This window comes from Rhinolophus sinicus, linkage group LG03, assembly GCF_036562045.2.
Source record: "Rhinolophus sinicus isolate RSC01 linkage group LG03, ASM3656204v1, whole genome shotgun sequence".
Lineage (NCBI taxonomy): Eukaryota > Metazoa > Chordata > Mammalia > Chiroptera > Rhinolophidae > Rhinolophus > Rhinolophus sinicus.
In genome coordinates this window covers 57,714,493-57,740,183 of record NC_133753.1, presented here as the reverse complement: position 1 = coordinate 57,740,183, position 25,691 = coordinate 57,714,493, and the positions used below count along the sequence as shown (strand labels likewise).

The 25,691-nt window shown below is 35.7% G+C and overlaps 1 protein-coding gene across 2 annotated transcripts; it reads left to right on the top strand.

The window, feature by feature from the left end:
* The first annotated feature begins 3,061 nt into the window (after window positions 1–3,061).
* Window positions 3,062–19,183, top strand: DTWD1 (DTW domain containing 1). Of its 2 annotated transcripts, XM_074327764.1 has the most exons (6): window positions 3,096–3,205; window positions 4,847–4,968; window positions 7,064–7,382; window positions 11,470–11,613; window positions 13,604–13,853; window positions 18,868–19,183. In XM_074327764.1, the coding sequence occupies exons 3-6, from the start codon at window positions 7,119–7,121 to the stop codon at window positions 19,113–19,115; spliced, it is 906 nt and encodes a 301-aa protein (XP_074183865.1). In that variant the 5' UTR covers window positions 3,096–3,205; window positions 4,847–4,968; window positions 7,064–7,118; the 3' UTR covers window positions 19,116–19,183. The 2 variants fall into 2 exon arrangements, with proteins under 2 accessions (XP_019586230.2, XP_074183865.1); XM_019730671.2 differs by lacking the exon at window positions 4,847–4,968 and having other exon boundaries at window positions 3,062–3,205.
* The last annotated feature ends 6,508 nt before the right edge of the window (window positions 19,184–25,691 follow it).

Sequence of the window (25,691 nt, the reverse complement as noted above, 5' to 3'; positions counted from 1 at the left end):
CTTTACTCCTTAGTTTCTTCCTCCAACCTCAGAGCCAGCAGTGTAGCATCTTCTCCCCTCTCTGATCTCTTGTCTCCCTCTTATAAGGATACTTGTGATTATGTTTGGCTCACACAGACAATCCAGGGTAATTTCCCCATCTCAAGATCCTTAACTTAATTGGATATGCTAAGTTCCTTTTGCCCTATAAGGAAACATACTCATAGGATCTAGAGATTAGGATGTGGACATATTCTGGGGTGGTCATTATGCTGTACACCACACTCGCATTTACCTTTCCTCAGAAAGAAAATACTAGGGGATATGTTTCATAAGAACACAGGATTAAAGGGATCCAACACAGGAGAGCAGTATTGGATTGGTAAAAGCAACCAATATTGAATGAACTAGAGGTTGTACTGCTCTAGGACTATCTGGAAGGAAAACAAAATCTTCTAGATTAACTGATGTGTTGATTGTGATGTTTTATCACTTCAGCTGAGTGTTTGAGGACAGAATGCAAATAAGCACATAGAAATATGGCATTAAGAGAAAGGAAAGTAAAAGGTGGTATTAAAAGTTAATGTGATCAGCGTTGACTGATATTTATAAAAGTTGATTTAAACAAAAACTGGTATAGTTATATTGAGAGATGAGGGGCTAAGAAGAGTGTGTGGAGTAGTTAGAGAAGGAATGTTCACACACTTAGGGGTGGTGTTATAAAACAGCTTTATCATTGACTTTCATAGGAGAAAGTCAATAATGCGTGAGCTTAAAAAATCACGAAATCGCAGTATAACCATGTTTTGAAACATGGAGTAAATAACAGAAGAAATATTAAAAAGACTTGAAAGGATTTTCCTTTTGAGAGAATTGAGAATAGAGTGGAGAGGTTGGGGACCACAGGGTTTTTGTTAAAAACGTAGAATGAGGCAAACTGTTAGTGCTCACTGATATGTGTATGTTTCTTTACATTTCCCAGGCTCTTTTGCAGTTGCAAGTGGGGGTCTTGGGACTAAATTCTGGCCAATAAACTGTGGGCAAAGTGATATGCACCATTTTGAGAGCTGACCTCTAAAACTTTTTGTGTGATTCACCATGCTTTCCTTCTTATCAGATAAGTTGTGGACCCCAAGTCATAGGAGACTGCAGAACCACTAAAAATAAAACTTGCATCCTTGAGTCTAATATTTTATCTGACTAGTAACATACATAATGCATTTCTTGTGAGAAAAAAAAGTTATTGTATGAAACCACTGAAATTTTGGAGTTTTCTGTGACAGCAGTTAATTCACTGTGTTGGTTTTTAAAAATATGGCCACAAATTCTTGACAGTCTTTTGAGAAGTGGCATCTAGGTCCCCTCTCCTAAAATTTGAACAGGACTTGAGAGTCATTTATAACCAAAACAATGTGAGAGCAGTGACACTGCTGCTTTTTCAGGCTAGAGTCTGCCTTGTTTATTGCAACATTTGACTTTGGAGCACTGGGTCCAAACTAAGAAGTCTGATTGCCCTGCTGCCATACTGTGAGGAAGTGCAAGCCACATGGAGAGGCCACACACAGGAGCTCTGCTACCATAGCACTCATAGTCTTCCCAGCTGAGTTATCAGAAAAAAATCTGTCCTTCTGTGCCCTACTGAACACACAATTCATGAATGTAATAAAATGATTGTTTTAAGCCACCATATTTTGGAATAATTTATTACATAGCAATAGAAACACAATACGCACTCCAACTAATAAATCATATCACTTGTTTTTTAAACTATGCACTTGAACTAAAGTACTTAAAAAAGATAAAGATGTGAATTATCTATTCTTGGCTTGTAGACTTTGCTATTGCTTCTCCTCTTACCCAGAAAGTTCCTCTTTGCCCCTAAAGTAGTGGCTTTCAACCTTTTTAAAAGAGAAACACACAATAAAAACACTAGGTTGCTTTAGGTTGTTTTATAAACAACCTAGTGTAGGTTGTACACATACATGTATGTATGTATATGTGTGTGTATATATATAGTGTATATATACAAATTTTATATATACAATATGTATATATATATATATACACAAATGTTATATATACAAAATTTTAAACTCCTTTAAGCAATACTTAACTATATCAAGTGCTATGAATTGATATTTCCACACTATACTATTTCATTTTTTTAAAGTGCAGTTTGGTTTAATAGTAGATGTCCTTGCACCACCCGTATGTCCCACACAATCCCTTTGAAAAACACTACTCTAAACAGTAATCATTCTCCAAGGTCTTACTCAAGTCCAACCCATAAGCCTGCATTGACTACTCCATTCTGAGCTCTCGAAATTCCTACAATTTGCTAGTCATTTTGTCTTTTCCGTACTACCCATGTTTAATTCCATATCGTATGTAAGCTCCTCCAGGACAAGGAAGGTTCTGCTCTTTGTCACTTCCTAAATTCTTAGTATTCAAATACATTGCTCAGTATCTGGCCATTGTTTTCAAATCTCACAGTTGTTAACATGCACTCCTTCAGTTTGGATTTCTTTGGGGTGGGGCAAAGAAAATAATTTAATAATCTAGCCACATATTATGTTTAATTTCAAACTGGAAAAGTGCATAAAGTAATTCCAACGCTACACGCGAGTAGTTTTTAAGCAAACCGAATCACCAAGATACAATTTTTCTAATAGCTATGCATCGCAGGAAACACTTGTCTTGACATGGCCATAAAAAAAGTAATAGAGCCAAGTTCTCACGACTAAAATATTTTGGGGATTGGTAAAATGAAAAAGTGTTCTGTAGGATCAGCTTTTTCACAACTCATTGTAACTACACCTTGAGAGTGTATTTCGAGAACTGGCTCACACTTATGTGGTCCGAGGCCAGTCTCAGGACGGAACTCAGCGCAGGGCTGGCGGGATGTGAGGCCCAGCTCCGCAGATCCTGGCCCTGCTCCCGGATCCTGTCTCTCAGCAAAAGGGCGACTTCGCCGGTGGCATAAGAGGCTGGGGCGGGACTTCCCGTCTAATCCCGCCCCGCCGTCCTCCCAGCCAGTTACCTTCGCGGTGGGACCAGAGCAGCGCCCGGCCCTAGCAACGGCCCTAGCAACGGTCGGACTCCTCCCTCCGGTGTCGCCCGGAAAGCGCTCCGCCTCGTTCGTGCGCGACCACAGCCGGGCTCGCGCCTCGGGCTCTGGCAGAGCGGAAGACGCGTGGAGCTGTGCGAGGACCCGCGAGCTGTGCAGGTCTGAGTCCCACTCTGATCCTCTCCTGCCGGTCATCGCGCCTCTCTGGGGACGAGTAGCCTGGCTGGAGCCGTGCGGCTGCGGGGAGTGGACGCTCCTTGGCCGAGTCCTAACGGAGGTCGTGCCGGATGTCGCCTGTGAACGGGACTCTGGTCCCTGCGCGGGCGCTTGTATTTGGGGGATTTTGCGGGCCTCTTGGGAAAAAGGCTTCCAAATTTTTCTTTAACCCCCCCCCGCCCCAACAGTTATTTTCAGTGCTTTCCGCCCCGAGAGAAGTCTGTCCTGACAAAGTTAGCCCCCTAGGGCCCCTTTTTTATTTTTTAGTGTTTGGAGTCGTTTGCGGGGGATTGGTTATCATGGAATGAGAAGCTTAGCACAGACATAGTATGCCATGCAGTGTAGTATTTAAAATATTAAGATTATGGTTACATAATAAGCAAAGAAGCCAGTGTCATATGTCTAAATTATTTTAGGGGCACGGAGGACAAATAAGGAAATATATTAACACTTGAAGTTGCCAATTCCATTGAGTTAGATGGTAAAATAGCTGCTTAAAACCACACCATTTAAGGATTACTTCTGTCTGGACCCCAATGTAACTGAAAAACTAAGGCAAGACAGTCTGCCTACCACATGGTGGTCTGGGAGGGGCGGTTAGTCCTGTATGAAGAAGATGGTACCTTGAATTAAAAAAAAAAAAAATCCCCAAACTAAAAGGACGTTGGAGTAGTATCTATTATGTAACCAGGTTCTTAAAAATAACTCCAGGGGAAAAAAAAATTGAAGTGGGTTTTATCTAAAACCACAATACAGGATAGGGTGTTTTATATAATGTTCCATTGGGAGGTGAATCAACTTAGGAGCCTTTTCCATTAGTATTGTTTCGCAAAAAGAGGTCTGCAGGGTTGCCTCTTGTGCCAGGCTTCACATGGGCCATAAAGTTAGTCTGTCAGGTACTTCAATAGCAAGATGCATACCGTATGCTTTTTCTTTTTTCAGAATGGATTTGATTTAGTTAATAAGTGTTTGTTGACTTCCTCCTTCTGCATAAGGTACAGGGTTAGGTGAGATCAGTAAAGAATTCTGCTCTTGGAGAGTTTCCTGGTAGGATAGCTTCATTCAAAGGTAGAACTCCAAGTTAAGGTATGTTTTTCCATGTTAAGTATGTGGATAATAATAAGTGAGCAAAGATAAAGAGATACTAATACTAATAAATAATAATAATAAATAATAATAATAAGTGAGCAAAGATAAAGAGATGTAAGAGATTGCCACAAACCATCTAGGCCTGACTGAGACTAAAAACAGAGGATTATGTGCAAGGTAGAATTACTGCAACTTGGTAAGTAATTAGTTTTAGGGGGGAAGAGGGTAGAAGGAGGAGTACAAAATTTAAACCTAAGTTGCAGAATGATGGATGATGCACTATCAAGATAAAAATACTTGTTAGTTCCTTAGGAGTAAAGTCTTTTATGTTTTCTAAGCAACTCCCACAACTCCACTTGCATTTCCCTGCACATATTTGATGTTAACAAGTATGTTTTGAAGGTTTTGAGACATCACGTTTACAACCAATGATTGTACACATTTGAGGCAGGCTGTTGGCTAGGTCAGGACAGATGCCCTGTCATACGGTTTCAGGGACCTTTGGAGGGAGCTGCCCATGGCTTACTTCTGCTGACCGTTTGTGTGTGACCACCTCAGCCATAAGTGAGAGTATGTGGGTGAGGCAGGAGAGGGAGCCATAAACATTTCCCTTACAGGTACTGATATTGTTTGATTTTGTAGAGGAATGATATTTATATAAAGCGTTACCAATATCCATTTAGTTATATCGATGGAAACCCAAGTATAGGGGGATATTTTGGAGGCATCTCAGAAGGAATGCATTTTGAGAGCCCTAGAAAAACTCACCAGTAGTTTTCCATTGAATACCCAGGAAAATGAAGTCAGATTGAATTAGTCCCTTCCAATTTCTTTTTTAGGATGAGCCCCATGATCAAGGTAACTCAAGACTATTACAGCCTAAAAATGTTTCTCTGTAAGGACCTCAGGCAATATCAAAGCAAACCCAAACCAAGAGGACTAAGATGAAAGATAATTAGCTTCCTATACGCAGCGACGAGACCTCCATTGGCTATGAAAATTGACCTTTGGTTGGCCAACAGTTGTAGCTCCAATTTTTGGACCTTAATAACGATCTCCTCCCAGACTTTTAAGGCTGCTCCTGTGCTTAGAATAACTTTTTTTATCTTACTCAGGATTTCTTTGCCTGCATCTGTAGATCTGTAGATGGACTGTAGAGATCTGCAAACCACCTGAAACTGAGCAAAATGTTGTGTCTGTATATGCATTTCCTACAGATAAGGTCCAATACTCCTATGTGATCTTAAAAGGATCTGAGACTCAAGAAAAGGTTGCAGCATAATATCCTGCACTCTCCTGGTTGCTGAGGGCATATTCATAAAGATAGAATTAGGTGCCTTAATGTGGGGGTCAGAAGTAGATGTTTTCCATTTGTGTGGCAGGAAGAAGTGATTGAACTATCATTCTGAAATAGCACTTGTTCTGCTAAACCCAAAATGTAAACCTGTGCCTAATAGTACACATCAAAAATATTTATTGTATAGTATTTTGATTTTCCCCTTGGGTGAATTTGGCAAGTACATTTTACTTTTCTTTCAATGACCAGCATCTTTTTTGGGTATCAAGTGCACTGGGATTTACAACCTATAAAAGCTCCTGAGGGGTGATTAAATTAGTATCACTAACTTCTTGTTAGAAAGTTATCTTGTATATTATGTGCCACTGGACTTTTTGTTCATTTTCTATTTGGGAGACCACAGAAAGTTTCCTGTTGCAGTCACAGTGTTTTGCCTGGGTGTTTATCCTCAACGTGCCAGAGCCTCGTAGTTAAAGACCACAATGCTGTAAAGCTTTTTAATAAGAGAATCATTTTACAGCTTTGGAAAGGATATCAAATCAAAGGATTTCAGTCTCTTGCCTCACCTTTCCCCCCTACCCCTGCCAAGATATTGTGCTTGTAGAGTATTTGAATAACAGTTTCGGCAGCCATCATCCTTCTTTGATGGAATACTTAAGTGGGAGAGTTATTTTACTATCTTATCTGAATGGTGTATGTTTTTAAAAAGCAGTAGGAATTCTTAGAATGAGTGGAGCATTAATGTTACTCTGTAAAATTTTAAATTTATAAGATCACACTTTATTTTTCTGGGCATATATTTCACCTTTTGTAATACTTTACAAATTATAATAGGAAGTAGATGCATCTCATATTTTAATGGGTGTTTAGTTATATTTTTATGTGTGTTTTAATTTAAGTTGAAGAAGAATATATTTTTTAGAACATAACCAACTAAAGTTTACTGATTTTACTGAAACCTTATTTTTTCATTAGAGTTCAGTTTGAGATTAGATGTCGTATAGTGTCAATTCAAAGTCAGAGCCTACAGGGTTGAATACATTCCTGGCTAATACTAACATTAAACCATTATTTTTCTGATATAAAACAAAATTGCTATCTTTGGAACAAAAAGAGTCACTGGAAAACGGATTGTTGGTACCTAAACTTTGTATTTGAAATAATTTTTCTAATAGAGCACCTTTCTGTTGTTATGGAGGGAATGGCCCAAAAGGGTAATTTATTGTTTTGAGTTTATTGCATCTTAATTTTATATTTTAAAATATGCTAATTTAGTCGTTTAAAAGACTTGTTAACTTTTGTTAATAAATACTGAAAACAGCACACAGTTGTTATTTAAATTGAGTAGTTTTCTTTGTGGAGACAGTGAGTAAAATGTTTTCTGTTTTTATTTTGCCCTCCACTTTTTTTTTCAGTGCACCTATGATATGTGTTTTAGAAATAGATGTTAAACATTGGTTTGAATGAAAAATGTCTCTCAGTCCACCTATATTTCTCAAAGAAAGGGAAGAAAACAATTCAAAATGTGTGGAAATACAACAGTCAGAAACTACTTCCATAGCTGCAGAAGATCCTCTTCAAAACTTATGCTTAGCATCTCAAGAAGTTCTTCAAAAAGCTCAGCAAAGTGGAAGATCAAAATGTCTTAAATGTGGTGGTTCAAGAATGTTCTACTGCTATACATGTTATGTCCCAGTTGAAAATGTACCCATTGAACAGATGCCACTTGTGAAGGTTGGTAAGAAATTTAATTATTTCAAAGTAGAAAAACAGATTTTAAAAAGATGTCTCATATATGCTTGTTCTACTATAATTAGTAAGGTTGATAAATAGCATCATTATAAAAATGATTTATATTAATAGAAAATTTAATCCTACAGTCTGGTAAACCTATTTGTTTTTCTTGTCTCTGGAAAAAGAGACACATTGCCAAAACACTTGGATCTGAGATGAATGGTAGTATTTTTAATGAAATCAATTACTTTTTTATTAATGATTATAATTCATTTACTACTTATGAAAAATATGATATAAACATTAATGCAGCAAGAGACCAGCTTATAGACTGCTTGAAGGAACTTCAAAAACTACCTCCAGTCTTTAGACTGCTCTTTGACAACACATATCCTAAAGGAGCTAGAGTTGATTTTTGCTTAGGCTGTTGTGAAATGGCTTAGCCCTATTCTATACATGGAGATGGAGTAAATGTCAGTGACCGAAACGAAACTAAACTAAAATTGAAAGACTTAAGACCTACTCATTGGGCCATGTTATAATTGTAGTGATTTAAAGGCCTGATTTTACAAATTGATTTGAATTGATTGCTTACCTAATAGTTTTGTTGTTTACCAAGACGACTATTGTATAGTCATAAGGCCTATAAACCATCGTGTCTACATAATCAAATAATTTATTGCATATATATTAACTTACTAATAGTGACCCAAAGTTTATGAGTAAATCAAATAATGTATAAAATTTGACTGCTGCCTATTAGGATTTTAGTGAGACTAAATTCTACAAATGGACTCATTAGAACTGGCCAGTAAGAATACTGTAACTATATTTAAAAACATTTAATATGATTTTAAGATTCATTAAATTTGAATAAAGAAGAAGAATGTGTATGTTTTGTTCCTTGAATTTCAGTTCAGCCTATATATCATCTTGGCAAGTCCATGGTCTTCTCATGGGTATAAAATGACACTTAGAGGCTATTGGAAAGTTTACTGGCCAAGAATAAGTAAACATGGGCTCTCTTCAGGAAAATGAGAACTTGAGGACAGTAATTCAGTCTAAGTTTCCCATTATCTTATAAGAATGTTATAATTTCAAAGTATGGTTTTTGAAGTGCATACAGAATTATTCTGTCTTTTACTTATCTCATAGCCACATAAAGAAAGTATCCCATTAGAAGTTTTATCTTAAGATGTGTTATATTCAACAGAAATTGAAGGTCAGAATAATAAAGTCAGTAATATATTGACAGGGCTAATATTTTATAGAAATTAATAATAGAGGATTATTTTCCAAATCAGTGCTCTAATTTCCACTATTTGATAGAAATGACTCACATAATTTCGTCAAGTAGTTGATCAACTCTAAATGGTCAATTGATCTGTGCAGAGTTTTCTTAAGTGTTGATATTTTAAAGGCCATATATAAAATTTAGTATGTTAATATATAGTACTACTAATAAAAACTTTACAAATTTTTCTAATTCCTACTTTATTTTTATTTTTACAAATCATTTAGCATTTGCTTTTAGATAGCCTACTTGGGAAGGGAAGATGACTACTTAATGAGTAAGTACCTCCCAAGCTTTAAATTTTAGTCTAGGGAATAAATTCATAAATACCTATCTTTATGGAGAATGTGATTTTTTTTTTTTTTAATGTCATGAGAAATACATAAGCAAATTTAAAAGGTGCTCTTGGTATTTTTTTTTTTTAAAGAGAAAAATCATAAGGTAAAAGAAAGCTTCATTTTTATTAGAGTCCTAGACTTTAAAAGACTCTGTTTGGAATTACCTCTCTTTGGTAACACGTGGGGAAAGGCTTAGGGCTTCCTGCTAATGGCATTTTGATAAATTTGGGCAGAAAGTTTTGTGGTAAATCTCTTATAGGAGACATAGGTGTTAGAGAACAGATTGATGTTCTTTACATATTTGAAAAGACACCATCTCTACTTGAACTGCATCTGGACAACTCTACTGATGTTAGCCTGTCATTATTTATGAAGTATTTTCCTTTAAAATGTGTGAATTAGAGTATAAACATATATTGCCATGATTTGATCTGTGTCTGTACTTTTGTTTCATAGTATCAGATATTCCCAATTTAACTCATAGAGAACTGGATTGAAGATACCTGGATTGGGTCCCAGGAATACTTCTTTAGCACAAATTTTGCGTAATTGTCTTATACTTGTGGATTTTAGTTCATAATAGGTAGGCTAGGTGCGTGATTTATAAAATACATTAAAAACAGTCCTGTGTCCTCAATATAAATGATATTCTTCAAAGCTAGCCATCAGATCAGAAGTGTTGGTGTTTGCCTTTGGAATTTTCAGCTCTACTCATCAGCCATATAAGAAAGTTATTAGTTATTAGTAATAGAATACTTGGTCGTGATCTGCTTGCTTTTTCTTCTTTTCTCTTTCCTACCTTCCCTGGGCTAAGCTAATGCTGACCTGGTACTGAAAGACCCTGGGGAAAGGGAATATAGTTCAGCTGAGACCGAATGTCACGAGGGAATTCTGATGTAGAGTTCAGCCAGAATAGAGTGATGTAAAATCATTTGTGAACTGCCTACTTCAATGGTAAATTTTCTCTAACCAGAAGTTGGCTTGGTGATTTGAAGCAATTGGCCATAACTTATTAATGATCACTAGGCCTAGTGGGGAAGGTAGGAGACCTGGGGCTTGAAATCCTAAATAGAGAACTGTTTTGGATATATATTTATGGCCCTTCAGAGGTATATACTGTCCTCTTTCCATATAATCATCCAGAAAGATAAAATGTATGCAATTGAGATCATTTAGTAGCATGCAGCAACTGCTCCTTTAAAAAATAGTTCTGGAATGAATGATACAACAGCATGGATGAATCTCAAAATAATTATTTTGTGAAGGAAGTTAGATGAAAAGAGTATATACTGTATGATTTCATTTATATAGAAATCTGAAAAATACAAACCAGTGTATAGTGATAGCAGATCAGTGGCTGCCCAAGCTGTGGGTGGTAGTTGATGGGGGAAGGGGAGGAGGCAGGTGCAGGAAGCCTTGGGGGGTGATGGATGTTTTCATTAATCTTGATTGTGGTAATGAGTTCAAGGGTGTAACATATGTTAAAACTCATTAGATTGTCCACTTTAAATGTGTGCAGTTTATTTTAATGGATTTTTTTTCTCTTTAATAAAGTTGTTTTAAAAAACAAGAAAAATAGTTTTGGATTCCAAGGTAAAATAGAGGTGTGCCCCAGGGTAAATAATTAGAATCCTGCCTGTTTGGTGTAGCATGGGAGTTGGAAGAGCGATTATCATAAGAAGTAAGTCATTTGAAATCTACAGTGAAGAATCAGAGAGAGTTTCTTAGATACAGGGGGGATATGACTTGGTTTTCATTTTCCTTATCATGGCTAATGTAGGACTTGCACAGGCATTGTACAGAAAACTAAACCAAACAGATCAGTGAACTAATAGAAAAATCGAACTCAAGCAATGCAAGGAAATACTATTTTTGCAGAGTTAAGACATAATCCATAACAAATAATGAAACTTTAAGGGAAATAAGGAAAGTGATTTTGAAGAGAGTTATTTTTCATACTAAGAGTGCACCTCACAAGATGTCTAAGGAACAAAATTTTAACTTGAATTTTAGACCTGAATTTTGCCCAAACTTTTATTTCCTTTTATTATATCATAAAATTAACAAACGTAAAGTTTTATAATTCCTAAAATTTATAGGAATTATAAAACATGTTCTTGGCACATATTGAAATGCAAGGAGTCGGACTCAATGCCTATGTAACTTAAATGAAAATGACATTGAAGCTTTGCTTTAAGAGCAGATTCTGTGTTAAATGAGTTGAAAATGGTTGTTCTATTGCCTAACTAATAATACTGAGGAAGAAATTTGGGTGTACTTTGTGACTTATCATTCTTAATACTCTGGTTTAGAAAAGTATGACTTTCAAAACAGAAGTATATTTATAGGAATGTAACGTGAGCTTGCTATTTAAGCTTTAAATACCATTTTTATTAACATAAAAATTAGAATTTTTATATTTTTTTTGTTCATTTGTCTTTTTTAAAAACTTTAGCTCCCACTGAAGATTGACATCATTAAACATCCAAATGAAACAGATGGCAAAAGTACTGCTATACACGCAAAACTCTTAGCACCTGAATTTGTAAATATTTACACGTACCCTTGTATTCCAGAATATGAAGAAAAGGACCATGAAGTAAGCAGTTTATTGTTTTACAACTCTTCACATTGAATCTAAAAATGAATTTTAAACTCCAGTGCCTTTCTGAAATTATTTGTACACAAGTTAACAGTTTTCTTAATGACCTAGGGTTATCCTTATATATAGTAGCTATAGTATACTAAACAACATACAGTGTGCTTCATTAGTTTCTGAAAAGATAAAATGATCCTAGATTGTTATGCTTTTTTGAGTCTGTCCACTTGTTATCATTTTTTGGCATCATTTCTTCAGGTTTTTACTCTTTGCCAGTATTATTATGCCTGCTTTTACTTTCTCCCTTCTCCATTTTCCTGGCTATACTGCACATAGATGGTCTAATTTGATGCGAACTGAGAAACCAGATTACAAACGTTGTTGGAATTTCTCCAAAAGAAGAAAAGAAAGACTGAGTTAAAAGGATTTTCAGGAATTCTCCCTAAATTAAGAACTTTGGTATATGGCCTTTGTGACATTTCTTTTGTCTGCTTAGAGACCTTTCTTGCTCATTTCTAGATTCTTAAGTGGTTTTCACATAGTTGAAATTTGACAATAGTGAGATATTACTGGAATTGTTGAAGAGTAATATTGCAATAGATCTCAAAAACAGGTAGGCCTTGGGTACTTCTTACAGAAGCCTGTAAACCCTTTTAGGTTTCTTGGGGACCATTTGTTGGTGTGGTTAATCTAGAAACAAAATTAAAAGTTAATATACTCGTGTGTTCTAGAAAGAACTTGGTAAGTTTTTCCTTTCCTACCAATTTTTTTTGGTTGAATTTATAAAGTGTTTGTAAATAATATCTGAGATTTGGGTTTAGGAATGTATTTGCATTTCATTCTCTAGTCAGATATCATTTGTTAATTAAATAGAACACAATGCTAGGTTCTGTAAAGAGACATGATCTGCTTATAATCCAAGAAAATTAAGAAACCCTGGACTTTGCTGATTGGGTCTGGGGGAAATATTGGTGTGCATTGTGAATGTCTGGGAAACTTGAATAACTTTGAAGTTTATAAATTGAAGGTTTTTTGTTTATAGTGTTTATTCATATTAATGATACTCATTAAAGAAAATTTGGGAAATAGAGAAAAGTATGGAGGATAAAATACTCATAATTCTACCAACATTTATTCATTTCCCAAATATGTACTGGGTACCTCCTTTATGGCAGGAGCCATTCAGACATTGGAGGCTCTAGCACTATATATGTCTCAGTAAAATGCTGAAAGAAAGGCTGTACCATAATTTACACAATTATTCCCTGAATGTTAGATTTTTCAGTTTTAATTTTTCCACTGTAATAAATTAACAAATATCCTAGTATTGCATGTGGGTATTTAGGATTATTTTATTAAGACAAATTCCCATAAGTGAAATTATTTGGCCAAAGGGTATGAACATTTCAAGACTCTTGATTTAAGTTGCCAAATTGCTTTCACAAAGAGTGATACTATTAGGTTGGTGCAAAAGTAATTGCGGTTTCATAATTGCAAAAACCGCAATTACTTTTTCACCAACCTAATATTTAAACCTGTTATGAGTGCTGGCTATAAAAGCCCATTACACCATATCCGTACCAGCATTGACTGTATCATTTGTTTTGTCTTGGCTTATTATGTAGGTGAGAATGGTATTTAATTATTGACCACTTTTCAATAGTTCTTTTACAAAGAAGAACACACTTTGCCTTTCATCTTACGAAGTATTATAAAGTTTAGTTTTTTGATCCAAGGTACAATTAACTTGGCTTCTATCAACAAGTGAATAACTTATTTTGAAGTAATATTTTTAGGCAGTATGTTATGATTACAAATTACTTGGGAAGAGCCAAAAACTTTACCATCTTAAAATAGCACATATAGTACAAGCTAATGCTTGTTTCTCGAAAGTCTGTGTATGTTTTTCTCTTAAAGTTTGAGTCAGTCAGAATTTCTTCATTTTGAAGATCATAATAGCACACTATTAACTTAAGTTTCTTTGCTTTAGGTTGCACTTGTTTTTCCTGGACCTAAGTCTGTCTCAATAAAAGATATTTCTTTTCATCTGCAAAAAAGGATTCAAAATAATGCTAGAAGCAAAAATGATGACCATGACAAGCCATCTATTAAACGCAAGAAAACTGAAGAGCAGGATTTGAATGACAGCAAGTGTAGAGTGACAACACTGAAAAGAATTATATTTATAGATAGCACCTGGAACCAAACAAACAAAATATTCACTGATGAGAGACTTCAAGGTAAGAAAAAAAACTTTCTGCATTACTCCTTCCCCCAACTTTCATATCTTAAAACTTCAAACCTACAGATATATTAGAAGAAGGGATGCATTGACTATCTATACATTTTGCCACATTTGCGGTATTTCTCTTTCCCTATTGTATGTGTGTGTGTATACTTAGATATATATACATATATACGTGTGTGTGTGTGTATATATATATATATATATATATATATATATATATATATATACACACACACATACATATATATATTTGATTGAACCATTTGAAAGGAAGTTGCAGGTTTTAAAACACTTTACCCTTAAATACCTAAGTGTACATACATCTTTTAAAAATAATTGCATAATCACAATACAATTGTCATTCTAAGAAAATTAACAAAAGTTCTGTCATGTCTAATATACAGTCCAAATTCACATTTCCCTAACTGACCCAAAAATATCTTTTGTAGCTTTTTTCCCTCTGATGTAGCATGTAAACTCATACTCCATTTGGTTATTACGTCTCTTTAATCTCTTTTAATGTAGAACAGTTCTCTGTTTTTATTTTTCATGACTTAGACTGGTGTAAAGAAGATATAGGTCAATTGTCTGAATGTTTCATCATGATTAGATATAATTTAAATATTTTTTGTAAGAATATTTACAAATAAGGATAAATCCAGGATTGTCCGTGACAATTCCAGTTTATGTCTATTGTTTTAGTATAATTATTAATAGTGTTCCCTTTTACTCTCAGAAATGAAGCTGTTTAGCTGATAAATTATATGATTACCCTGTTCATAGATAAAGTTGTATGCTTATTGCATCAAAATAGGAGGCATATAATGTAAGTTGCTCCGTTATTGGTGATAACTAATTACTTGGTTAAAGAGGACTGCCAGATCTCTCCATTACAAAGATTTATTTTCTTCTGTGAATTTAGTAATAACCTGTGGGGTGATGCTTTGAGACTATGAACTGTATTTCCCAACTGCTTTTCACTGAGTGGTTTTAGTATTCATTGATGACTCGTTCCTAAATCAGTTATTATATTGAGGATTGCAAAATCATGAAATTTTAATTTTATTATTTCTTCTACATTTATTAGCTGGCATTCTTATGTAAAGAAGAGCTTTTGCTTTTTCCCCTCTTCTTTTGTTCCCTTTTCCCTCTCCGTGCCCAATTATGAGATAACTCTGGTCTGACAGATATCTATTTTATTCAGCATGTTTTATAATCTATCATGATTGTATTCTTTTTGATGCCCAAATAATCTCAAATTTTGCCAGTCAAGTCCTTTGTGGCATGGCCTCATTCGTCCTTCTGGTACAGCGCTTTTCCTGCCTCAGACCTAGAATCAATCATTCAAAGTTCACTTGCACTTTTTTCTTGCCCCAGACCTAGAATCAATCATTCAAAGGAACTGTGGTTCTTTTTAGTACGTAATGATATTAGAAACCAAGATCTGGTACATTTATTACTTCTTGGATGCCATTGCTTCAGTGTACAGAGCCAAGAAAAATGTGTGTGTGTGTGTGTGTGTGTGTGTGTGTGTGTGTGTGTGTTATGAGTTCACATGGATGGTTCCAATTCAGATTTAACATTACACAAATTTTCTTTCTTTTGTTTTATGTTTGTATCTTTTTTTTTCTCTTAGACTGGAAAGTTGAACTTCTAATAATAATGGTTTAAAAGAGTTGCTTTACTTGCCCAAGTAATACAACTAGTGATGTGAAGAACAGGGGCTCATATTACCTCATGTTCCCTTGCACCTTACTCAGTTCTTTAGGCTTTCTCAGTTTTTCTAAAAGTTGTAGGTTTATTTCCACCTTTTTGATGGTTTTGTTTGTATACTTCGTATGATTAGAAGGCAAGAGAGCTATCTATTTAGGAAGTTGCCAAAACAGTTTCAACCTGGGAGAGCTCCTCCCAGGCTATTGCTAAAAATGTACATCATCTAGAAAAGGTTTATGACACTTTCAGAGTCTGACTTGTGTTAATTAGTACCAAGCTAATGTGAGTGACAATACTAGATTTAATTAGCTTAATTTATATGGTTCGTACCTCTGAGATCAACATACATGTTAGTAAGCTTTATTATTCTGATTGTTTGTGTGCTTGTGTGTGTGTGAGAAAGACAGGCAGAGAGATAAAGAAATTGTATTGCGTGTGTGTGTGTGTGTGTGTGCGAGAGAGAGAGAGAGAGAGAGAGAGAGAGACCACAGAGAACAGCAGAATCTTGTTGCTGATATTTAATAGAGATGGAGCCCTAAGACCCTGCTCTTTGGAATACTGCCTGCCACATTACCTTGGATGGTTACAGCAGCAAATTATTCCTCAGTTTGAAGATTTTTCTGAGCTATTTTTCTTTATAATTACCTTATTTGGTAATTGAAAGAACATAAGTGAAAACACTTGAAAAAAAACTGTCAAAGGAATTATTGAGGTACAATTCAAAATCTGCTTTCAGCGTGTCCACATTTGTGCTTAAGGCTTAAAGTTAGATTTGTACAAAAAATTTCTGTTATTCCTTCCCAGATCACATAGAAATTATTATATATTTCAATTCTGCGCTACATCTGACTTTTTAAAAGGGATTTCTTCATTCTTTCAAAAGCCTGAAATAAACAGATTTCTCGTCAGTCTTCTCGGCACGTCCTACTTCTGGCTCTTCATTACGCATATTGAATATTTGGGGCTCTGTGCATATTTGTAACCTCTGTATATGTGAAATGCTAGTTTCCAGATAAGACATGTTACTCCCACAAGAAACAACCCGTGTTTATTACAAATCATTGCCTGTAGATTTTAAAACATTTTGTCATTCAATGGGATTAAGTTGAACAAACCAACTCTTAAACCTCATTTTAAACCCTCATATGTAATGTATTGGAAATTATGTTTTTGTTATCTTACTCTGAATGCTGAGGTTAAGAATCCCCTTAGCAATGTGAAAACATGCCATTTTCCCAGACTTTACAGAGAAATAGCTCTGGATGTTTTATTGCTGTCAAAATAAAAACATTTAAAGGTTGAGTGTGTTAATTTAATCATAAAATGTAAACCTCAAATTCTTGAAGATTCACCAGAGGAAGACTTGGGGGGATGTGGTAGGGAAGGATGGTTTCTTTTGATTGGGAGGGAGTCCAAATGATTAAAACTGGAATTATATCATAATTTGTTTTAAAAACTAGCCAGCTCTATCCCTTCATTTTGACTGTATTATACAGTGTTTAAAGTGACAGATTTGTTCACATTATTAGCATTTCCTAAACTATACTCAGTGTGGCACTGAATGCTGTGTCATATATATACTACCTCATCAGTCCTCAAAACAACAATATGAGGGTAGCTTCAGATTTTCATTCTCATTTTCCAGTTTAGGAAATTCAGGCAATAATTTTGGAGGGAAAGGCCATTTATAATTATCTGCTTTAAAGTTTTACTGCTAAAAATGTTTGCATATTTTATCTTAAAGTTATTGATTGACAGAAATACTAGCAAGATAATTTTTAAGTGTATATATTGCTCTTTTAAAAATAAATATTAATTTTCTATATTATCCTGTGTCTGTGTATTGCAGTATGGTTTAAAAGGTTCTTATACTTCTAAGCAAATCTTTTAAACAGGATGAATTAGTGGTGATAATCATTAAATCTTGATTTTTATATTTGACATTTAGATACTGACCCTAGAAATCTGTTTATTTCATAATTTTCAAAGGATTAAAACATTCCTTTTAAAAATTCTGATGTAGCACATATTAAATATAAAATATTAAATATATTTAGAATAGTGCCATTTTAATAGTTACTGTTTGGCTTTTTTTTAGAAATTACATTGGTGATGTCAAAAACCTATGAAGATTTTAATTTTACTAATTATTTAGAACATTTTTAAATGTCTACTTTTACTTCTTGGTTATAATTAACGTTTAATTAAAAAAATCTCTTTATCTTTGCTCTTTTGCAGTTACACTACTTTGTGATGGGTCTAGGCACTGATTTCTTTGTATTTATCGTGTATTTTTCATGTATCTGTGACTTTGCATTTTTTAAAATAGTTTTTGAAAAAGTCATAGGTATTATCTCTTTAAATGCTATCTTTTCTCCATTTTCTTTATTCTCTTCCCTGGGACTCCTACTAGACATGTGATCCTCTATATCTCTTAATTCTTTTTCTATTGTTTATTTCTTGTCATTCTCTGCTACATTTCCAAGATCGCATTTAGGTTAAAGTGAAGCATGATAGTAGGAAATCATTGAGGACTCAGGGTTCCTCATCTGGGTTAGTGATCCATTTTGATACTACCTTTTCCCTTTAAATATGCTTTTAACAGTATGGCAAAATAAATACAATGTGAGTCCAAGTATTGGCCTAAGGTGCTAAAAGCATTCTGGGTTTGTATGTTGACATCTCACTTATAAAAGGTGAGAGCACCATTCTATGGTTTCATGAATCATTTCCTCTTAAATGTACAGGAGCACGGCATTTAGCTAACTGTGTCACTGAGGCTCCGCAACACAGATGTGACAGAGCTAATGAAACAGCTCTAGGTTCTCTGTTCATAAAGATAGAGCCAGAAAATGATAATCTAGAAGTAAACAGTATTCAAGACCATTAACCTGCCTATCGCTCTTAGTGAGTTTCGGAATGGGGTTTTCAGTGTCAGTTTATCAAGGAAATGAAACCCTTCTGAAAACGGGTGAATTTCCTGTCATGGGTTAAAATAAAAAAAGACAGTGGTAGGCAGACAATAGAAAGAGATGAATCTCTTAAACGTTAACTACTTTTTACCCATTGCTACAAGGTCCAAGAACTATAGGTAACTGTCATGTATAAGATTTCATTCTGTTTTATATTGCTTCTATATTTATGTTAATGCATTTAAGAAAATATTTTAAATTAGGATTGAGGAAATTTATGCTCTTTTTAAAAAAATCCTTAATTAAGAGAAATCATCTTTATTGTACCACACCCTGTGGTTAAGAAGAAATATTTATACTTTTCTTATTTGTTTTTGGCAGGGTTGTTACAAGTTGAGTTGAAAACAAGAAAAACTTGCTTTTGGCGCCATCAGAAAGGAAAGCCAGATACCTTCCTTTCCACAATTGAAGCCATTTACTACTTTCTGGTGGACTACCATACTGATATATTAAAAGAGACATACAAAGGACAATATGACAATCTTTTATTTTTCTACTCTTTTATGTACCAGTTGATAAAGAATGCCAAATGCTCTGGAGACAAGGAAACAAGAAAACTTACTCATTAGTTTTTAAGAAGCCACTTATGTCATTTTATTTTGCTAAAATCAATAAACTTGTAATTGTGCTTTGTTTATTCTTAGGAAATCCTCATGTGTAATGTCTGTAAGACCACTTGAAAAAATAAGGCTTCATATATTTTAAAAGGAAGCTATTTCTAAGGGAATTTTCAGAGATAGTATTGACTGAAAAATTAGTTTCAAAAGTTATTTGCTCAAGTTTGGCATATCTTAATTTTATTACTATAATTTAACATAATGTATTATATTTATATCTATGTAATTAGATATATTTAGATATTTGTTTAGAGATCTTCATATCTTTCCACCTATATTCACTACCATGTATGAAGGTAAATGGGATCAGAATGTCCTTGCTGAAAATTTACTTGAGGTTTATAGGAAGAACTAGTATTATAGCTCCAGTCCCTAAGGCTATTTCTTTAAGCCCACACTGCCTGTGATGGACATTGTTGCTTTTTTTACGTCTATCTGGCATCCTATGTAGGGAAAACTTGCTAGCAGTCATGGGGTTCTGCCATAGGGATGGACATATGACCCAGTTTAGCAAACAAAGTGCCCAGTGATTGATAAAAGGATGAGCACATGACCTAACATCCTTTTTGATAAGTGGTATGGGTGCTGTAGGATAAAGGGCTCATTTTTCACAAAGCACTGTGGTGCAGTGGTTAAAAGCACAGGCTGTAGAGCTAGACTACCTGAATTTAAATCTCAGCTTTTCCTTTTCCATTTACCAATCATGTGTCAGTTTCTGTATCCCTAAAGAGAGGGTGATACAATAGCTACCTCATAGGATAATTATAAGGATTAATTGAGAATTGAGATAACGTAAATAAAATGGCTTTCAATAGCACTTGGCATACAGAAAGTGCTATGTATGTGTTTATTATTTTATTTGGAATCGTACAGTAAATGAGATGACCCTAGAGCTCCTGGTGGCATCTGTGCCACAACTGGCAAGAGCCTGCCTTAGAACGAAGCCAGCAGAGTGGAGAGAGAAAAAGACAGAGTCCTGAGGACATCATTGCATCACCTACTCTAGCTGCTGGTGAATGGAGCCCTGTACTGGATAGCTTCCATTTACTCCTTTGAGTCCATCTTCCACTTTTTATTCTGCTCTCTCTCTGTGAGGTAGGTTCCCTTGCTGTCGGGCTTTTGGTTGGTTTCAACAAATGAGAAGCACCAGCAGGAGATTGGAGGTAGAAAGGAAAAAGAAATTGTTAATTTTCCTGCCTCCTTTCCTGCCATGTCACCATAGGTTGGCTGTGTCCCTGTGCTGAAGGCCGTCCTACCAGGCATCCCTTTTCAAGCAGTTGTCCCAGTTACCCTCTCAAATTTCAGGTCCCTTCCTTTACCTCATTTCACTTAATTAATAATAGCTTCCAGGTGTTACTAACCCCAGGGTAGTTCATTACCCCTTGTTGTTTTTCCTGAAACCTGCCTATACCTTGGTAAATAGTCATTTTATAATATGTTTTTCAAATGTCCCCATTTGAAGTTGGCCTCTGTTTCTTTCTGGGACCCTGACTCATAAATTCACCCACGTGGATGCTAGAAATAATAGTACATTTCCCAAAAGTATATTCGGTGGGACACAACATGTTTCATGAAAAAAACGAGTTAGTGCTGAAATTCGCTTGTTGCACATTTGACTCAGAGATTCAAAAGGCACAGCACAAGAGTGCTGAAAAGTCCTGAAATAAACATTTTCAAATTTAAGCTAGTATTTCTTAATTGAGTAATGACTCCTAACATCCTGTAGGAATAGGACATTGGGAATATTGTATAGCAATCCTTGATTTTACATAAATGTGGCAACTGAGGCCTAAAGAGATAAAGTAACTTGTCCACAGATCCCACAACTAGTTAGTGGTAGAACTTTGTCTAGAATCTGGGACTTTTGATTGGGTTGGTGAAGTCACCATTTTATTATGCTATTTATAAAAAAAATATGGATTACATAAGGTTTGTATATTGTTTGCCCTGTAGCCTTAGCCAAATAAACTAACTGGCTGGTTTATTTAGCAATTTTACAATAATGGAATTAAAATGGATTTCTTCATGTTTAGAACTTAGTACTGGGACCAGAAGAAGGCCTGAATGGATTTAAGAAGGGCCAAAGTTGGATTTCTCTGGGATAAATTTGGACTTCCCTGAGCCAAAATCTATTGCCATTTAACTGGCTCTGCAAATCAACTAACTTAACAGTTAAGAGGGAGAAAAAAAAAGAACAACCCTATTACTCAATTGCCCCCATCTCATAGCTGGCATAAGAGTGATGACTCACAGAAACAGACCAAAGCAAGGTTGCCAGAGGGGAGGCGGGGGATGGGTGAAAAAGATGGGGGGCAATATAGTCAATAATACTGTGATAAATTTGCATGGGGACAGATGATTACTAGAATGCGTGGGGTGATCCCATTTTAAGATATAAAAATGTCAAATCACTATATTGTACACCTGAAACTAATGTAAGTAATATATACCAAGTATGCTTAAAAAAAGATGGCTCACATACTTCGTAAGAGCCTAATTTACAACTAAGTCTAGATAAAATCTCAAGTTCTTCCCCCCAAATGAAAATAATACCTATTAGAACAATGAATTGGCTGTACTTGTTTTTCTTTGCTATGATAGACTGCAGAAATGGCCCCAATTCTTTATTCCTTCCTGTGCTCCTGGTCCTTTTTTCACGCTCGTTTGAAATACCCTCTCACTCTGATTCTGGTCATATGCATTTCCAAACATCTGGTATATTTCTGCTTACTCTTATGCTTCTCCTGTTGCCGTAAGTACATACCTGGGTTAGCCTGCTGGAGGGTGAGACGCCCTGGTCTCCTAGCTGAACCCTGCAATTCAACCCCCAGATATATGAACAATCCCAGCCAAGATCAGCAGAGCCCCCTAAGTGACACCTACCTAATTGCAGATGTGTAAGGGATGTCTGTTGTTATGCCATTGAAGTTGTATGGCTGTTTATTATACAGCATTATTGTGCCAATAGATATCTCATCCTTGGATACAGTATCAGACACATCTTCCTCAAGCACCTTCTCAGATTCTTGGCCTCAGTGTTTACTATGCCATCAACCACTTGCTTTGCCATAGCTACCACCCTACAAAGTGACAGACCAGCAGGTGGGTGTGATTCCTCTGCCTGAGGTCAACGAGCCACATGCTCAGAGTCCCTGGCCCATTCCAACACTGTGAACTCAAGGAAGCAACATGCCACAGAGTCTGCCCAGTGACTGTCAAAGGACTAAATAATGCAATCTGGAAAAGAGCAGTGAAGTTATCTGTCTGGAAAATTTGTATCAATGGACTAGAAGAAGCTGTCAGATAAATTCTATTCTTTTTTCTGACTGTTTTGAGGTACAGTTTTTCACCCTTTTGTCCAGAGATGTACCATGTGGCTAAGCAAGTATACTTGCCAAATCTCTACGTGGCTTTTCATGAAACAGATCAAGTGCTGTACACTAATTTGTGCATTTGCTTCCCATCCATGAGAGCCTAACTTCCTTTCTAACTCACTGTCGCCAGCCTGGATTTACACCTTCCAATAAAGTAATAGATTTAATTTTTGCTTCAGACTCTCTTCTAGGGAAGCCAGGTGTTTTAGTCTAGATGTTGTGAGGAAAGCAGATTCATTACAAGTATTACATGAATAAAGAGGTTTAATAAAGAATGAGGGCTCACCCAAACATGGGAGTTGCTAAGGGAGCCAAGGTTTCGAAGACTGTAGCAAATAGATGAGAGAAAGTCATTACCTGGTTCAGCCTGAGATGCGCAAAGTACCCGTGATGTAGTTTGCAGAGAAATATATGTCTTGAGCATATTAAGCTTCTCATTCCTTTAATCTTTTTAGGTGTACTTTGGTTCAGCTGAAAGGCATCCCCTTAATCCTTTCAGGTGTCTTAAAAAAACAAGTGTATAGCTACGCCCTTTATTTGGTCTTCTCCTTGAGGCAATGGGGGTGGCTGTGCCTTGGATTTGGTCTTTGACACATTTGATTTTGTGAGAAACAATTTCATTCTGCAGCCCTGTATATCCTAGGCACTATATTCCCTTTCAATTCCATTTGCATACCCACCACCATATTTTTGAGCCTGTGTCTTTCTTTTTGTACCTTATCAATTATAGCGAATTGTGCCATCTTATTCTTTCAAAATGCTGCCTCAAAATTTCACCAAATGCTATGAATGCATTTAGATACGTTATCTGTCTTCCACGTTAGTGCAGACAATAATTTTACCAATTTTCTGCCTCCAAATACAATTAAAAGTCCCTAATGAAAAGTTGGACTGAACACTTAATGAGCCAACACTAAAGACCTCTGGCCAAAAATCACTACCCATGAAAAAAGAACCAAGTATCACTAGACACTTGGTGAAAGCTTCCAAATAAACAAGAGAGGCCCAATTAACAAGGAGAGGGGGAAATCCAAAGGAAACACAAGTAGAGAACCACAGCAAAAAAACCCTGGAATTTAAAAATGTGACTGGTGAAATAAAATTTCAATACAAATTCAATGCTTTGGAAGACAAAGCATAAGAATAGAAAATTGTAAATTCCAACATACAGTTCAACCTTAGTTCAAAGTTGCAATTGAAACCATAGGCTATGTGTTACATTATATTTAATAAATAACCTTGAGGGGAGGGTACTTTACTGACAATAGTGTTTGTACTCGCCATTACCCTTAGTTTTTAAGGAGAAAATTGGAGATTATTTGTATATCAATTACCATAAATTCACAAAAAGTAAAAGAGGATTAGCTAGGTGAAGTGAAAGTATTCATGTCCTAACTACTAATCTATACATTTATGGTGTATTATTATTATGAAATTGAGTTTCTGGCTGGATTGCTGAGATGGACCAAAACACTACTCTCCAAGTAATTTTTGACCTTGATGGTTCCATATTATCCCCTTGAGACTCTGACAACTTCATCTTATTTTATATGTTAGTTATAGTAAATAGCATTTCTCTCATTTTGAAGAATATTATGTTTGATGGAGAAAATTCACTCACTTGTGCTGTAATGTTCACACCAACATTTGGCTGATTAATTTACTGTTTATGACCTCAGAATCTTTATTCAGTGATTCTGCCCCTGTAACTGGAGTGAATAACTAGCTAATCAAAAAACAAGACTTTGTTTTGGCTTTCTTGGTAAAGGTCATTTCCAAACTCATAATGAAACTTGTTTTTCCACTTGAGATCTCTCAGAATATCAAAGAAATGGAAAATAGGAGAAAAAAATAGATTAAGGACCTCTCCATGAGGTTCTTCATATGAATAGTATAAGTTACAGAGAGAACAAGAATTATGGGGGAAAATACTGTTTAGTACCTAAAACTGGATAACACAGGTCTTTAGGATGAAAAAAAGGCACAAACTAAGACTTATAAAAATTCAGGGTAGGGTGGCTGAATGGCTTAGATGGTTAGAGTGCGGGCTCTGAACAACAGGATTGCTGGTTATATTCCTGCATGGGATGGTGGGCTGCGCACCCTGCAACTAAGATTGAAAACAGCAACTGGACTTGGAGCTGAGCTGTGCCCTCCACAAATAGATTGAAGGACAACGACTTGGAGCTGGTGGGCCCTGGACTTATATGTAAGATCTGAAACCAAAAAAATAGGATTGTCTGGGAAAGCCTCTTTGATAAGGAAAAATTGAGCAGAGACCTGAGTAAAGAGAGAAAGTGAGCCATGCAGGTGACTAAGAGACTATCATTCTAATGAGAGAGAAAATATATGTGCAAAGGTACTGTGGCAGCAACATTTTTAGCATGTTTGAGAAATAACAAGGAGGCCAGTTTAAGTGGACTAATGTGGGGGAGGGAAAAAGTGTTAGAAGAAAATATAGTGCAGTGGGGATAAAGAGGCATATCTTTAGTGCTTTGGAGATCATGCTAAGATTTCAGATTTTACTCTGAGTGAGATAGAAAGCCATTGAAGAATTTAAACAAAGCAGTGACAAGATTTGAATTATATATTCCAAGGATTATCCTGGATCCATTTTGAAAAAGAGACTGTAAAAGTAAAGTAGGAATATCAATTAGAGTACTGTTTCAATAGTCCATCTGAAAGCTGATATTTGCTTGGACAAGAATCATCATAATAAGCAAATGATAAGAAATGGTCAGATCCTGGATGTATTTCAAAAGTAGAGTCAAATATGATTTGCAAAAGGATTAGACACTATGGTAGACATGGAGATGTGCTGCCTTGATCTGCCTTCCAAGAAAGACTTGCTGATTAGCTTCAGAGTGTGTGGAGAAGAGGAATCTTCTAGCTATCAGCACTTCATCTGCAGCAACTATTGAAAACACTTAAGGTCATTCCTCCCTAGATCTGAGAACTGAGCACCGTGGGGATATAAATGTCCTTGCCATTTCAGCCTAATTCATCACATTATGTCAGGCATAACTCACTTCAGAGCTTCCTCTATTGCATTTTGACTTCTTCCTCTGCCCAATCCTGTTTCCTCCCCTTTCCTTGACAGGTGTTGTTCTCTAATAAACATCTTGCACCCCAAACTCCATCTCAGGATCTTTTA

Excerpts from the sequence above, each read along its gene's own strand:
- DTWD1 (XM_019730671.2), top strand. The coding sequence starts at position 7,119 with ATGTCTCTCAGTCCACCTATATTTCTCAAAGAAAGGGAAGAAAACAAT. Across the intron at positions 7,383-11,469 it reads AACAGATGCCACTTGTGAAG|CTCCCACTGAAGATTGACAT; the intron begins GTTGGTAAGAAA and ends TAAAAACTTTAG. Across the intron at positions 13,854-18,867 it reads CACTGATGAGAGACTTCAAG|GGTTGTTACAAGTTGAGTTG; the intron begins GTAAGAAAAAAA and ends TGTTTTTGGCAG.